At 55.1% G+C, this 15,678-nt stretch overlaps 6 protein-coding genes across 6 annotated transcripts; 4 read left to right on the top strand and 2 right to left on the bottom strand.

Moving 5' to 3' along the window:
* Positions 1–5,154: 5,154 nt before the first annotated feature.
* Positions 5,155–5,574, top strand: NCS54_00391600 (Hypothetical protein; the record flags this gene model as incomplete). The annotated part of the gene is made up of 1 exon (XM_053149471.1): positions 5,155–5,574. One exon carries the CDS (start codon positions 5,155–5,157, stop codon positions 5,572–5,574), a length of 420 nt encoding a protein of 139 aa, XP_053005446.1.
* Positions 5,575–6,206: 632 nt separating this feature from the next.
* Positions 6,207–6,841, top strand: NCS54_00391500 (Hypothetical protein; the record flags this gene model as incomplete). Its single annotated transcript, XM_053149470.1, has 2 exons — positions 6,207–6,591; positions 6,651–6,841. 2 exons carry the CDS (start codon positions 6,207–6,209, stop codon positions 6,839–6,841), a joined length of 576 nt encoding a protein of 191 aa, XP_053005445.1.
* A 500-nt stretch (positions 6,842–7,341) lies between these two features.
* NCS54_00391400 (Hypothetical protein) lies at positions 7,342–7,987 on the bottom strand (the record flags this gene model as incomplete). Its single annotated transcript, XM_053149469.1, has 2 exons — positions 7,342–7,916; positions 7,969–7,987. 2 exons carry the CDS (start codon positions 7,985–7,987, stop codon positions 7,342–7,344), a joined length of 594 nt encoding a protein of 197 aa, XP_053005444.1.
* A 653-nt stretch (positions 7,988–8,640) lies between these two features.
* On the top strand, positions 8,641–9,507 carry NCS54_00391300 (Protein fmp-52, mitochondrial; the record flags this gene model as incomplete). Its single annotated transcript, XM_053149468.1, has 1 exon — positions 8,641–9,507. Exon 1 carries the CDS (start codon positions 8,761–8,763, stop codon positions 9,505–9,507), a length of 747 nt encoding a protein of 248 aa, XP_053005443.1. The 5' UTR covers positions 8,641–8,760.
* A 778-nt stretch (positions 9,508–10,285) lies between these two features.
* NCS54_00391200 (Riboflavin kinase) lies at positions 10,286–11,112 on the top strand (the record flags this gene model as incomplete). Its single annotated transcript, XM_053149467.1, has 2 exons — positions 10,286–10,537; positions 10,588–11,112. The coding sequence occupies exons 1-2, from the start codon at positions 10,430–10,432 to the stop codon at positions 11,110–11,112; spliced, it is 633 nt and encodes a 210-aa protein (XP_053005442.1). The 5' UTR covers positions 10,286–10,429.
* A 393-nt stretch (positions 11,113–11,505) lies between these two features.
* NCS54_00391100 (Hypothetical protein) lies at positions 11,506–13,776 on the bottom strand (the record flags this gene model as incomplete). Its single annotated transcript, XM_053149466.1, has 3 exons — positions 11,506–11,556; positions 11,610–13,318; positions 13,548–13,776. The coding sequence occupies 3 exons, from the start codon at positions 13,774–13,776 to the stop codon at positions 11,506–11,508; spliced, it is 1,989 nt and encodes a 662-aa protein (XP_053005441.1).
* Positions 13,777–15,678: the final 1,902 nt, after the last annotated feature.

Raw genomic sequence — 15,678 nt, 5'->3', positions numbered from 1 at the left:
AACAGACGGCCACGCCGTCAAAGGACGATGATCCCACTCAATTTGCCAGCCAAGCACCGCACCACGGCAGGTCAGTAGGTACCTCTCTCGACTCGACACTGAGGTGCCCTCAAGAGTACGACCGAGAGACAAGTCTGGTCTGTGCCAACGTACCCAGAATGGACCGTCTTGCAGGTGGTTCTAGTTCCCTTGCAAGAGACGAGAGCACGGACAAACGCAGGGCAGGGGTCCAGAAGTGGTGGATGATTTGAGTGAGTGTAAGAGAGGTACCGACGAGGTACATACAGGACAGGAGCAGCAGCAGCAACAATCACTCTCGACGGCCGGGAAGCCAGGTCCAGAACAGAAGGGATTGTCGTTACTGGCGTAGCCGTAGACGACTTGATGACGGGAGAGCCGGGGCCATGTCAGTGGGATGGACCAAATCAATGAACGGATGGCGTTGAACCTGGGGGGGAATGTGAGAAAGTCACCACCTCATGGCGGCCGTGTAAGACGAGCCTGACTGAACTCCACCAGCAATCCGCCAGCCAGACTTGACTGCTCATGCTGGTCCAAACCAGTAGGGGACGATTACCCGAGGATGGATTGCTGCTACGACGTACTGAACTGTCCTGGGTCAAGTGTAGAGTGCCAACGAACGCTATTGCGGCGCGAGCACCTAGACCAGGGCGTATCGTGGCCAGGCGTGGGCTAGAGTTAGAACCAGAGGTACAGCGGTACGTGGGACAGGACGGAGCTGGTCCAGCTTGGGTAAGGCGGGTGAAGCCAAAAGCCGCCAGGTCTGGGCCTGAGTGGGAGGATGGGATGGAATGGCTGAGACCCAATGGCATGGGATGGATGGAGATGGGATAATCAATGCCATGGAGATAATGGACGTTGATGGGTTTGAGTGGACCTGAAGCCAACCTGAGGCAGGCACCTTACCTCACCTCACCTACCACAGGACATCTCAGCCCGGGTGCCTGCATGTACTTGATGCAGGTAGCAAATCGTATGTCACGGGATTCTCGTTATTTCTGTCTCCCCTCCTGTCTTGCCTCGCCTTTACACCTTATTAGCATGGATCGTCCTCTCGCTATTCCCGGCCCCGTGCCTGTCTGCTGGCTCAGAGTTGAGTTCATTCACCGCGGCCCCAGGCCGCGACAAGGGTCCTGACTCTTTGCCCGCTGTTGTTGCCCGTACCCTTGCCCCGTACCGTTGAATTGGGGGGAGGGTGTCCAACGTCCCTAGGTGCAGCCGACCTGTAACACAGCCGGTTAGTGATAATCATCGATACGTCAGTCCCCTTTTCATCAAATGCCTTTGTTTTCGCGATCCTTTTCCCCTTCTGCAGCCACCCAGGGCCACTGGCTTGACGGTGCCTTTTTACCCTTTTCCTGTCCCTCGGCGTGTCCGAGGTGGGAGCGCTTGCGGGGATTCGGCGCGTGGCGGAGAGAGCTAGTCTAACCACTGAACAGCTTGACAACTCCCGGCAATCAGTTCTGGGAACCCAAGCATTGAACGCCTAGGTACCCCAAGTACCTATCGACACATCCTCAACCTGGAACCACTCTGGTGCGCCCCTCAACCCCTGCAACCAAACCGCACAGCGCCCAATCGCGGGAGCGTTTCCCCTAAATCTTACATGGTCGACTCTCAGCGCGCACGATCTACATGTCGGTACATGCGATACCTTCTCGGCGGGTCTGCGTGCCCACTAGCTCCAGCAACACCGGCTTGCCTTCCTCGTGCGCTCCTCGTGCTCTCCTCGTGCTCTTTTAGCTAATTGGACCCTCATCCTAGTGTACCCCCAATCGCCATCAACCACACAGGAAACCAGGCTGGCTGCAGTTTCGATGCTGGGAACCGACACAAGAAAACTGCTTGCTTACCACCAAATCCTGATATCAAACTCCTAAACACGACCAAGACCGTCAGGATGGGAAAGGATCTACTGAGCTTCAGCTTTGCTGTGACGCAGTGATGGTCCCTTGCTTAGGCTCACCGGAGAAACATCCTTTTCTGTCCCCATGCCTTAGTACACATGGCGCCGGTTGACGATCATCCCTATGGATCCTGCGTCAAAACTGTTGTTGCTTCAGGGTGCGCCATGGTGTCTTGATCTGCTCGTTACGCAGCACCACCAACAAGAGAAACAACAAAGTTGGCGTCGTCGTCTACGGGCGCCACGAAGCCACAGGGTCCGGCAACCGTGGAGCGGCGGACACGCGGCGATCAAGCCCTCTGTCAGCCTCCGGAGATCTGGAGCTCGTCATGTCGTGCTGTTGGTCAGCATCCTCGTCTACCACTCTTACTTGTGTCCCAGACGGGCCTTTCACATCTGTTACCGGCCGCCATGTCCATCGTCACCACAACCAATACCCAATCCGCTGGGCCGCTGATGTCGATGGGACAGGCTCCGATCTCCTTTTTTCACCTGGCCCCTGCATGAATGCCAAACCATCACAGTCGTACAGCGCGTCGACACGGTCAGCTTGGCGGCTCCCTTTCTTCAGGAGCACACAGCCAGACCGGATCTGCAGTGCGACTCGACATCGTTCTGGAAGATTTCGGTTCAAGTGTCACTGCAGCCCCCTTACATGCGTGTTGAGACGCCCTTCATATGCAGATAAGCGACGGAGATGCCCGTGGCGGACTGCCATGGGATGGTTGTGCTGAGTGACCTTGTGGCGCCTCCATCTTAACCAAGGTAGGCATTCCCGTTGCCGCGTTCCGATGCTAACGGCAATGCCTACTCCCTTTGGTCCTTATCCTCGCACCTCGAGAGACCAGGGAACAGCCTAGCAGGTGCGTGGAAACAAACGATGGCTCACCAGCTACAATACAGGCTGAAATAGGTACAAGGACGATGGCACATGGTACAGGCACATTCATTGCCCACCCTCCACGCCGACCCCTTGCTCCCACATGATTGTGGAAATAACGGCTGCCGATGGCACCAAAAAGCAAAACCACATTTCAGGTCCCCTGCTGCAACGGCGCCGCCTGGCTGCTGCAGCCAACCACTTCCAGAAGCCGCACAGAGGCAGATGAACCAGCCAGATGTCCCGAGGCGTTTCACAGCCTGCATCCACGGCGTTCCAGCCAGCCTCTGAGGGGTGAGCGTCATAAGTGGCAGAAGTTGCAAGGCTGCATGTCGTTGTCGTCTGAAAAACGTTTCCGGGGGCCTGTCGACTCGACCCATGCCCGCCGATCCTCCTATTCTGTGACGCCGCAACCGCCTCCTAATCTCGACATTTACTCGTAGAGATGGCATCCCGTGGATTTGAACCTCGCTTGCACTTGAAGCCATTCCTTAGCCAGAGCATTGCTATGTGTGTACCCCAGCGAGAGGCATGTGAAGATGGCTCCCGACTGCGCCGGAAGCTCGACCAAGGCGGCCATGAACAGGGTCCATCCTGACAAACGTCACTTTAGCGAGCACCGTTTTCCTTCAACTTGGCGAGGTATTAAGATGATGAACCCATCCAAAGGCGGGCCAGTTTTGCTACTTCACTTTCACAGCCAATGGAATTGCCATGCGGGGAGATGCCACGGAATTGTTCTAGAAAACTTCAGCTCAACAATGGACGCCTCTCGGGCGATGCCGCCGGCCATCAACAGGTTGGCTGCCTTAGCCTGGGCCAAGAGCCTCACTTCAGATCTCGGATCTCTGCGCAGCATCTCGGCCGTTGTCCGTCTGGCTGCTTTTTGCTTTTTTTCTCTTCCCGTGTCTGCTGGGAATGCCCTTGGGTTATGTCCTCCAATCAGTGGGAATATACTGAATGCCAAAGAAAGGTGACAGGGTTAGACAACTTACACCGGCGGAACCGCCGGCTCAGTGAAGCTGTCAAAGAAACTCCCGATCTTTTGACAGCACTCTAACCACGTATCTGGCTTCTTCACTGGGTTGGAGTAGTGGCGTGATTTGGTACTGCACTGGCCGTTTGATGAACCAGGAGACGGGGCATGTTGGTTACAACACCAACAGTCATGCCAAATCCGGAGTGCCTCACCGCTACCATCAACATCTGCGGGTTCTCAGAGCGCCACGCTTGGAAGTGTCAGATCTGGCAGCCTCCATACCAGGGCTTGGAACAGGTTGGTCCGGGGTTGAGATGAGTGTCTCAGATCCTACAATTCTACATAGTGCCATCATCGGGAGCCCGCGAGCCGGCTTTGTGCTCGTGATGATCGACTCGGGAAGGCGATGGCATCGAACCACTCGTCGTTGTTTGCCTCAGTGGTCTTTCATCCGGACTACCGGACTGTTTGCCATTATCGTCACCGACTTTGTTCGTCCCGTTTTGTTGTTCAGCTCGATAGCCCGAAGCTTGGATCGACGAGGGGTCAGAAATCACGGCTGGCAATTTCATCTTCTGCCACGTCTCGATATGTCGGCTGAGATGCGGGCTTCTGGTTCAGAGCACAGGGCGTGTTTGGGGCCCCGGATCCGCGATGGCTTGATTGTCGCTTGGGTTAGACCTTCCGCTCTGTCACGATCGGGGTGAACCAACAGGATCGAGGATCTTGGGAGAGGTTGAGCTGCATGTCCCAGTCTTGTAGCTTGCAGGCTACATTGTGGTTTCTCTTCGCAACCAGGCAATGCTCACTTCGGGGCTAGTCTCCCTTGTGCCGTCGATACGTCACTTGAACAACCGTACGACTGCAATGCTATCCAGCCCCTTTAAGCGATGTCAAGACCCATGCAACATTGGGGTGCGTAAAGGGTTGACGACCAGGGCCTGGCGCTTGGCAACGGCCTAACATTCATCAGACCATGTCTTGGGTGAAGCCAGGTGCTTCATCGAGCGGGAGAGTCTTTTTGATTCCCACACAGCACGATGCTATTGCTAACGAGAAAGAATTTTAGTTCTGAAGCTCAAAAGGGCTTCATTATGTCTTGCTGTTGAAACTACGTAGTCAGGTAGTCAAGTGGATATGGGTCACGGCTATCCACAATCCAAAGTGATGACGTTGACTGCCACTTACACCCGAGGTGACAGTTTGATGACGTCAAAAGAAGCTCTCGATCGAAATAACTATGTTTGATCTCGGAAGCCTCGAAGTGGTTTCCTTCTCAGATTTACCAACTCAATTAACCATAGAGTCTCTGTCTTGATGCTCAAGTAATCCTACTACTTCAATTACATTCGCACCATCACCATCACCATGTCTCTCCTCCGCAACGTCCTTCGCGCGACTCAAACTACTGTCCGCCCTCTCCACACAACTTCTCGACTACGGTGGCCCTATAAAGGCTCTCAGGACCGCGAATCGCTCCGCCCTGTGACCAACGAGAACACAAAGTCTGGACGTGACGAGCAAGTGGCTAGTGAGCACGCCGATACGGCCTTTGACCCCAACACGACACGACCTGAGGAGGCAGCTGCCCAGACACGGAACAAAACCAGCAAGAAGGGTCCCGAGGGCGAAGATCCTCTGAACGCGAGCGGTGCGAATCAAGACATGAGCAAGCCATTGGGGGATGAGAAGACGATCAAGAAGACGGGTGCCGGGAAAGAGACATCCAAGGGAGGGGCGAGTCAGGAAGGAACTGCGCCGAAGAAGGGAGAGCCACAGAAGGTGTGAGATTGGGAACTATAAGATGAAATCAAGGTGTCTAATGCAAGATGGACAACTTCTTGGAGGAGATGCTAGAGCTCAGTGCCCAGAGCTACCGTTGACTCATGGATGAGTTGGTTATCAGGATCATATTCCCTAATAAATAAGCTACGGCTACTGTGCCAGACGAGACTACCAATATCAACAACTATGCCTTGATCCAGCTCTAATTGTCGATGAATCTGTTTTGATAGGACGCAGTCATAAAGTGAATGAACCACACACGGGGGTCGAGAAATAAACGAGGTGCCAGAATATGAAGAGAGTTACCACATCACGGCTCCGTTGATCGGCCCCACTTCTCCGTCCTCCTCCTCCGGCAGGTCCTGAGTAATAGGCAGGAGAGACCCTGGATGACTTCCAGTTCCTGACTCTGCTAGGGTTCAGGAGCGACACATTCGCTATGGGGTATTTCTTCTCGGATTTGACACTGCGAAATCCAGGCATCTTCATCATCAGCATCAACTCCTATCTTCTAACCAACTCACTCCAAAAGATTCAACCCATCATAAGTATCAACCCAAATATAACCTCACTCACGCAACAAGTCTCGAGATTTTCAACAATTTCTGAGTTACCCTGGTCCGACCTGAGCAAGAATGTCCACTGCTCAGCTCAATATCGAAGAACTTCTCCGTCTGCGCGTGGAGGAAATCTCCCGCTTCCTAGATGCAGGGCCGGGCCAATATGGGGAGGTTGAGGTTAGTCTGATTGCTGCAAGTATCAATGAACTATTCCGGGAATTATGGGAAAGAGAGTTCCAGAACGAGGACAAGATCCCAGAGTTCTTCCGGCGGCTGTGGAACCTGATTATCTCTATGGCGTCCCGGATACAACCCGAGGATGAGCGCTTCGGCATGCTTGTGCGGTTATTGAAACGACTCCAAAGCCTACGTTCTGGGTTGGTTCTGCCATGGCTTGGTATGGCGGCGGTGTGGAAGGATATGCCGCTGCTTGGGGAATGCTTGCGCGAGGTCGCACACTGTCAGTTTTCCCTTGATGCTTTTCACAGCCAAGTGTCGCTGGGCTGACAAGTTGACCAGCTTCCTTTATGACTGCTACTTCTTCTTCTCCGGTTAAATGGATCTCTTTGCAGTCCCTATTTGCCCGCCTCTACGGCAAGGGAATCGCGGAGCGTACCGACCTTGCCATCTGGGTGCTGCGTGAAGCGCTAGAAGAGTCATTGCCTGATGGTTCCGCGCGCCATGCGATGCTGGAGGGGGTATGCCAATAGATTCAGCATGCAGGTCAAGCCTTGTTCATACGTGCCCAGTCCACTAAAAGGCTGACGGACTCTGAAGCCCGGGTGTTGAGAGTCGGCGGGCTGGCCAAGGGTATGCAGCCTGGTGTAACCAAGGATCGATGGGAATTTTGGTGGCAGAGGCTGGAACTGCTGGGGGAACAGTCGGAGCAGGGAGTGAAGCGAAAGGTGGAATATGCTGCGAGACACATGAAAGAGCTGGAAGAAGCGTATGCCAGGAGGGAGACGAGGCAGTTGAGGCAGCAGTTTGTGAGTGATTGGTTGGCGGCCGACAATTGACCATCAGCGGGTGACGGTTTGTATACAGACACACATCAAGTGGTAGAAGCAAGCGGTTATCCATAGATTCAATCAAGAGACACAAGAAAATGTGCAATCGTGTTCATCATGTTGGTGTAAATGCCAAAACCCACCATGGCTCAAACTCCCAGACGCCAGACTCATTGATGCATAAAACGACCAAGCGATGCCTTTCAAGCGTACATCATATCGCCATCCTCCTCCTCGCTGTCTTCGACGACCGGGACCTCCTTCTTCTTGGCCAAGTCCTGGCGACACATGGGACAAGTGCCCTTGCTGCGCAGCCAGGGACCGACGCACTCGAGGTCGAAGCGGTGGGCGCCGTTGCAGGGCAGCTCGACGACGAGGCAGTACTCGTCTTCGAGATAGGGCACCTTGCAGATGGCGCAGTCGTCGTCCTTGTCGAGGGTCTTGCGGTTCACCCGATCGAGAGAGTCGACAAACTCTTGCGACACGCCGCGCAGACGGGTGGGGGGATCATGGATGTCGTCCTCGAGGGAGCTGATGAGGGACTCGAGGAACTCGCGGTTGCCCTCGGTCGGAGCGGTGACGTGCAAGGTCTGCAGCTGATCCTGGAGGAGGCGGAAGAGGGCAGCCGTGTCGACGGGTGTGGGGGTCGCGTGCGGGTTGTGCTGCGGTGTCTGGTCGCCCGAGGGCTCCGAGAGCTGGTTGAGGAGGGAGAAGAAGGAGGCCATGTCGACGCGGCGGCCGGAGCGGCGAGGCTCGGCGAACTTGACGTTGTGCTCGACTTGAGATTGTTAGTAGAGGTTTGCGATGGATGGAGGGGGAGGGGTTAATACCTTCGTATTGAGTAGCCATTGTGAGTATATAGCGGGTGGCGAGGTGTTCTAGAGAGTATCGGCGTTTAGTGAGGTATAGTATTTGCAAAAGAGAGCAAGATCATATAAGTGGAGGGGGTAGGCGACAGGATATCGTCGTGGACAGTTCAAGTCAGGCGCAGGCAGAAGATGATGTCGCAAGTCAAAAATCCATGGACGTCCGGGTCTGTCTGCGGAGGCGGAAGGTGGGGAACTTGTAAAGAGCTTAGCAGCTTGGACCCCTGCGAACCACTGAAGCTTGGCGCTGAGATGGACGATGTAGAGGTCAGCACTTGAGATCTTGGGACTCGATTAGATGCTGACAGCTTCACTTACACGTTCTTCCATCTGATGTCTTTTGGAGTAAAGTATCATGCATCGAATTAAACCCAATTCAAGTACCTGAGCCACTGTTTTGGGTCTTGGATAGTTATCACATGTCAATAGAAACCAGCTGATATCAGCCAGTACTGTACTGTAGATACTGTACCTACCAGGGAGGTCCCTCCCGCATGGCGTCACCACCCCGAAAGTCCGCTCCGCCCGGGGTTAGCATCTCTCGATTCTCTTGTCTCCAGACCTGATTCAAAGTTTCGGCTCCTTCTCACACCATATATAAACCGGGGGGTCCTACTCTCGTCTCGAGTCTCTTGGCTATCGTTTCTCGTCTTGATACCCCTGTCTCTGTTTGATACCCACCGACAAAAGCTTTTTGCAAAGCTGCTAAAGATAACAACCTCGAACCAACAAGCACACAATCGAGAATCACGCACAATGGCGACTCCTCCTCCCTCTGCTGCCATCATCGGCTCTACCGGCCTCGTCGGCGGCCACATCCTATCGACCCTCCTCGCCGCCGAGACATTCACTCCCGTCCATACCATCACACGCCGCGCACCCAAGGCCGAATCGCCTCGCCTCGACGCCGTCGTCGATGCGGACACCTCCAAATGGGCTGGTCTTCTGTCCAGCTTCACCCCCACACCCTCGGTCGTCTTCTCCGCCCTGGGCACCACACGCGCTGCTGCTGGAGGACTTGCCAACCAGTGGAAGATTGATCACGACCTCAATGTTGAGCTTGTCAAGGCGGCCAAAGCGGCGGGAACGGGAACATTTGTCTTCATCTCGAGCGCGGGCACGCGGGGCTTCCCCTCGAGCATGGCGCCGTACAGCAAGATGAAGAACGGTGTCGAGGACGCCATCAAGGAGCAGGATTTCCAACAGGCCATCATCCTCAAGCCAGGCATGATCCTCGGGCATAGGGAGCAGGGCCGCGCGCTCGAGGGCATCTTCCAGGGAGCCGTCAACGGGATCGGCAGACTCAGCACCGCGGCAAAGGACGCGGTTGGTCAGGACGCCGAGGTGATTGGCAGAGCGGCCGTCATGGCTGCGCAGTTGGCCGCAGAGGGCAAGGCGCCCAGCAAGTACTGGGTCGTCGAGGCGTCCGACATTGTCAGGCTGGGACGGACAGAGTGGGCGAGCAAGGAGAAGGCCGAGGAAGAGGTGAAGGCACAGGCGTAGTGAGACGGATGATCTATGTTGGGTCTCTATCACGATCACTTTTATGCGCTGGCAGATGCCGTCACACGCTCCTTTTTGCCTCTGTTGCTCTCGGACTCGAAGCCCAGAGATGCTATATGATGTTGCGCTGCCTTTCACAACCTCACCAAGTTGTACTTGTGTTTTCTTGAGAGCATGTGGATGCTCATGTCTGCCGGGTTTGGCCTCCCGTAAAGGTCAAGACTCTTCTAGTTTCTGATACCATTGTTGGAGGAATTGCGTGAGAGAGGACAATATTGACGAATACCAGAGAATATCTGCAGAGAGAGAGTAGGAATTATATCAATACCCCATCTATCAACTCATCTTATATGGCTTCAAACTGAGAGCGGATGTACGTACGAGTGAGACAGAATGACTTGTTACTGCACGTATTATTAGTCGAGTCAGCCCGTCCGTCCGTCTTGCGCCAGTCTTACAAAGCAACCAATCCATCTTATCTCCACAACTAGAGATATATACCTCTTTCCCTCTCCCCTTCTGCCTATTCACTCTCATCTTACAGCCAATTGAATAAAAAAGCCACTATCCAGGGCATAGTAAGCACACGGAAGACAACTCTCCGAATCTCACCCTCCTTCCTCCGCACTTCGACGTCCCTAACACTTCCGCGCGCCGGTTTTCTGCCCCGCGCCGAGCCCCACCGCTGGCACGCTCATCATCGCCAGCCCTCCATCGTCTTCTATCAAGTTCTCACTCTGAGATTCACCTACTCACTCACGAGAACCTGTCCACAGTGAGAACTGAATCTCTGTACACTTGTGCAAGACAAAAGACTAACTTGGACTACAGCTTTTGGTCATATTTTCTGTGTTGTGAGAATCAACCTCTTGGTTGTGAGCAGAATCACATAGACCAGTTTATCACCGACTTCAAGATAACAATGTCCTCTCGTCCCTCCATCGTCGGTCCTGATGCTGGGCCCGACGCCCCTTATCCTCTTCACATGGAGGGCAACGTCATCTCTGGCTTTGGTCGGGGCTCCAAAGAGGTACGCAAACACTCTCACTGTGGACGATCAAAGACTCACAAAGCATTCAGCTCGGCATCCCAACTGCCAACCTTCCCGTAGACGCTGCCCTCACCCCCTGGATCGCCGATATGCCCTCAGGCGTCTACTTTGGCTATGCGTCTCTCGCTTTGCCCAGCACGCACCCGGACCACCCCGATGCTACCACTTCCAAGGACGCTCCCAGCAGCAACGAGGCGGCTCTCCTAGCCTCTGCGCCTCAGAGCAACCCGCCCTTCCACATCTTCCCTATGGTCATGTCCATTGGCTACAACCCCTTTTACAAGAACACCGTCCGCAGCGCCGAGGTCCACGTCCTGCACAAGTTCACTGCTGATTTCTACGACGTGCCCATGCGTCTACTCATCCTTGGCTTCATCCGTGAAGAGAAGGACTACAAGAGCCTAGACGCTCTCATCGAGGATATCAACTTTGACTGCGAGGTCGCCAAGAACAGTCTTGCACGCGAGGGTTGGGTGCCGTCTAACGGGCGTGTCATTGGTGGTGCAAATATTGATGGGAAGCTGGATGCTCAGTGGCTTACTCGGACCGCGTGATAGACGGATGGGCCGTCGTTTGGATAGACTGACAAGGCAAAAGGCACGAGGAGTTATGGATAAACAAATGGATATAGAAGATACAAGTTTTTCAACACCCCTTGCATTTCATTTCTCGTTTCGCTCTCCTAGTCACTATCCGGGTATCGTGCGAAACCCTCCTCTGCTTATCCAACAGCACCGGCATTAAACCATGTACATGAAACAACATCGCATCATGACTAGTCTCCCATCTAGGGGCACATGCTCTGTCTGGTCTCTCTTCCGGTCTAGGGCCCCTCCCTCGAGGGCCAGGAAGAGAGAGGGCGTATTCTCGTAGGAAAAGAACCTCCCGTCCTGCACAAAGTAAAGGGAGAATGAACGTATCATCAAGGTCCCCAGCAGTCTGCTTCACTAGACTGCGAGTTGTTGAGGTCCTTGGTCAGGTAAATATCGTGGCAAAAACTAGACAACGTTAGCCAACAGCTCACAAGACACCTTTGATCACAGCAACTTACATTTATGATAATCATCATGGGAATGTCAAAAACATCCCGCTTAATGGTCCAGCAATAGGTGCATTCCACCTTGCCGTCCTTCTCGATCCTCGAGATGCCATGCGAGCCGTCAATTCGTGTCACTCGGCTGCTGAGAATGCCTGGTTGCGCATCTTTCTGGGAACCTGGCTCTTTCTGGTCCGGGTCCTGCGGTGCTCGGTACTTGTTGAGTCGGCAGCTTCGTTGTACCTTGCCTCGGCTATCCTCGAATGCGAGTTGTGAAAAGTCTTGGTAAAACTCGACAACACTATCGTCGTCTAGCAGCTCGCCCAAGAACACGGGCTGAGGTCGTCCGCCGCTGAGGTCAAGCATGGCTCTTTGGGGACGTGGCGTCGTCATCTCGCCTTGCGCGCTGTGTTCTGGCGTGTTGGTTCCGTTGGTCGATCGGCCGCTGTAAACATTTACGTTGAGGTTGGGCTCCTTTCCGAGCAATACATCCTTTGTCCACCCAGTCAGCGCTGTGAATTCCTTGTTAACGGCGGCAACTTCTCCCGATCTTCGGCAGACGATCGTAGGGGCACAGCAGTGCTGGAGGAAATCGTCGTACTCGACCAAGGTACGCTGGAAGCACTTTTCCATAAAGACGAGATCTTGTCTGGTCAGGTCCTTGGTGCAAGAGATGAACGACGGTCGAATCTCGCCAAGCGCTTTGGCGATCCGCAGCAGCTTGTTGCCGGGCAGACGGTTTCGGAGGACAGCCACCATGTTGTGGAATCCGGTGGTATAAGGATACGGCTCCTTGACGCTCTCGTAGATGGCGGCAGAGTCTCGTTGCCTCTTGCCGAGGATCGATTTGGGGCCAGCCTTGGTGTGTTTCGGCCTGGGTCGTGTCGCGGCCGGGACCGTTGGGATACCAGCAAAGTTGTGGTTTGGTGAACCATCCATGCCCGCAACCGAGTGCGGGCTTGCTGTCGTGTCCGTACTTGGGCTGGCAAGGCTCGTAGGCCCAGCTGCAATGGCATAAGCATGGGGTAGTCCGTGCTGGAGGTTGCCCTGCGCATATAGAGACTGGTTATTTTGGTCCATACCCGAGAAGTCGGCCCCCAACATGGGATGATCAAAGCCGTTGTTTGCGTTCCCGAACAGGGCGGCATAGTTTGCCTCAGTCGTTGGAGTTTGTGACATGGAGTTCTCCCGTGGAGGCGTCTCAGCGCCGAGGGCCATCTTGTTAAGGATGCCAAACTCCCATCCGGCGTACTGACTACCAAAGTTGAGACCTTCAAGATCAAAGTTGTACAGGGCAGGGTTACTGGGATCAAAAAGGGCATTGAAGTCCATGTTACCTGCAGGCATCATGTTGTTCATGGGCGTGTGGGCAGCATTGTTGATTGGGCCTTGGAATGACGTCGGAGATGCTTGAGGGTTGAAGGGTGGCAAGCCGTCGATGCCAACCGGGGTCTGGGCACCGGCCGAGTAGACAGGTAACGACGCGGTGCTTCCCTGGGAGAAGAAGTTGCTGCCCGTGGTCGACAGGTTATCCGAGTGGCTCGAGCTGTGACGATGGCCGTTGGTTCGCGAGGGCGTAGGGTTGGGGTTGTAGTTGGGACCGAGGACGGGTCGAAGGGCCTCCGGGGGAGCATCATGGAGGTATTTGGCCTTCTTGCGGACGCCATCCTGGCAGGCATCGGCGAGGCCTCGCTTGATGCATCTCTGGCATGGTCTCTCATCTCCTATGGGAAGATGTCAGTTTTGAACCTTGCTTATGAGGTACGCCCATCTCAACCGTCGACCCCCTTCCGTGAGGCGACAAGAAAGGGGTCGCAGAGCAGAGCCGCAGCCGCAACGCTGGTCGTTGACTGAGGCAACTGAAAGGTCAAACTTCACTAGAGAGAGAACCCGCATCATGATAATCGGCGCATAAAGGCACGAGGCCAAGATGGCCGTCGCAAGAGGACTTACCACAAGTCAGATGAGCCCGCTGACACGCAAAGCACGCCCTCCGCGCCTTTTTCCTTCTGGGGCGCAGGGGGTCCTTGGGGTCGTACTTCTTCTTGACCTCGGTGGTGCTCTCGGTGGTGCTCTGCTCCGTCATCTTCTCGTCGTCCTTGAGAAAAGTCTCGGTCTCGTCCTCGTTCTCAGACATGACATCTGAGACCTCAGCACCGTTCTCCTCCATCTCGTGCGGCATGGTGTCTTAGGTTTTATATACAGGCCTGGGGCCGACGCGACGTATGGCGACGGCTGGAATATCCTCCTCTGAGCCCGGGGGCTTTACCTGGGTTGCTGCACAAAGAGCGGCCCAGAAATGCAGGTTCCGAATCCCCAGAAACCTTTTTTCGTTTCTCTCTCTCTCTTCTCACTCACTCACTCTCTCTTGTCCCCCTTTCAGATACCTTTGCGGAACCACACCTATTCAAGCCTCCGTGGCACAGCCAAGAAGGGGCAGGACCGTCGTCGAATTGGAGTCGCGATGTGCGCTGTTCACAAGGACAACAACCCCCCACGGTGGCGTGGAAATGCGCGCAGGATTTCCCCTGGATCGTCGTTGATGCCGACGCCGGCGCGTGCTATGTGCGTGATGTAAGATTGGGAGCAAGCCTCAGGCCGGGCGGCTGCGCTTCGGTAGGACGAATTATGGCGTTGGGCGCAAACGAGGCCAGAGGGCTGTATGCAGCTATGGTTATGTGAGCAAGCCTTGGCCAGGACGAGACCGAAATTGGTCGGTCAAGCTCGTATTCTGGACGGGGTGTGCTCGGATGAGGCCCAATGGAGTCCACAAGCAGAGTACGCAAAGAGGCGTTCCCGTGCGACGTAGAGGCAGTCGATAGCAAGTCGCAGGCGTCGTGAGGCTGCAGGTGTTGTCACCGAAGAGGCCAAGGAGGTGGAAGAGTCACGGCTCTGATTCGACCAAGGCGGGGGTGGGCTTGATGATCGCCGGGCACAAGACACTCGCGGTCGAGGTTGTAGACGGGGTATTAGAAAGCGGCGCAAGGCGAGGCGACACGACGGACGACGGCGGGCGGCACGGGAGACAAGGCGACGGGTGACAGACGGACGATGACGAGGGAGGGGAGAAAGAATAGGATGCAGCTACCCGAGGGCCATGAGGGTTGGCTGCACCCAGCACCGGCCAATCTAGCAACAACGCGCACTACAGCGGCTCACACGGCGTCGGCGACCGTAACAGCGGGCTGCGGTGACAGCGTAGCGTTGTGCAGAGATGAGGCATGCGAACCAGGCGCGGCGCGGGGGAGGGAGGAGGAGCGCCGACAGCGCGGAGGAGGCGGATCGCAAATAGCGAGGAGGTCGAACTGGACGATGTGGAATGAAGAATTGAAGGTTGAAGAGGAAGAGAAGAAGAAAAGTCGGAAGGAGAGCCGGCGAGGCGATTCGCAGAATAAATCGTCAGCGGTCAATGGCCGATTCGAGCTCTCTGTCAGAAACCAGAGTGTCAGGCGATGAGGCGGTGGGCTCCCTGGTGGTTGGTGGACAGCGCAGACGCCACAGGACAGGGCAGGACAGGCAGGGCAGTGGCAGCTGGATGTGCGTGCGTGCTTGCTTGTCTGCGTGTGCGTGTAGGTGCGCGCTAGGGGATCCTAGAATTCCAGCAGCAGTGGGTTTGCGGATTGGATTGGATGTGGATGTCGTCGACGTGGGAGTGGGAGAATGTGGATTAGGGGATATGGATATAGGTGGATGGAGGGCGGATAATAGGCCAGGCTGAGGTATACCGGTACGTGTGGAGGGCTGTGACAAAGGTGGTGAGAATTGTGGGCATGAGCAGCAAGTGACAGCAACAAGGAAGTCAACGACAACGTTTTTTGTCAATGTCGATGGATGCCCAGACCGAGAATGGGCGCCAGAGCTAAACTCGACTCTGACGGATAAATGGTCCAAGGGAAAAAGCAAGCAGACAACATAACGAGGCCCGGGGCCAAGGCCGGCCGAGGCACCATCGACATGTGCGGAAGTGGGCGGATGATCGCGGCTACGGCCCATTTAGGAAAGAGAGCGGGTGTGTCGACTCAAGACCATCACATCAAATCCAATGGGAACGCGACTGTGCGGCGCAGCAATTGATGAACTGGCG

This window comes from Fusarium falciforme, chromosome 3, assembly GCF_026873545.1.
Source record: "Fusarium falciforme chromosome 3, complete sequence".
Classification (NCBI taxonomy): domain Eukaryota; kingdom Fungi; phylum Ascomycota; class Sordariomycetes; order Hypocreales; family Nectriaceae; genus Fusarium; species Fusarium falciforme.
This window is presented reverse-complemented; position numbering and strand designations above follow the sequence as displayed.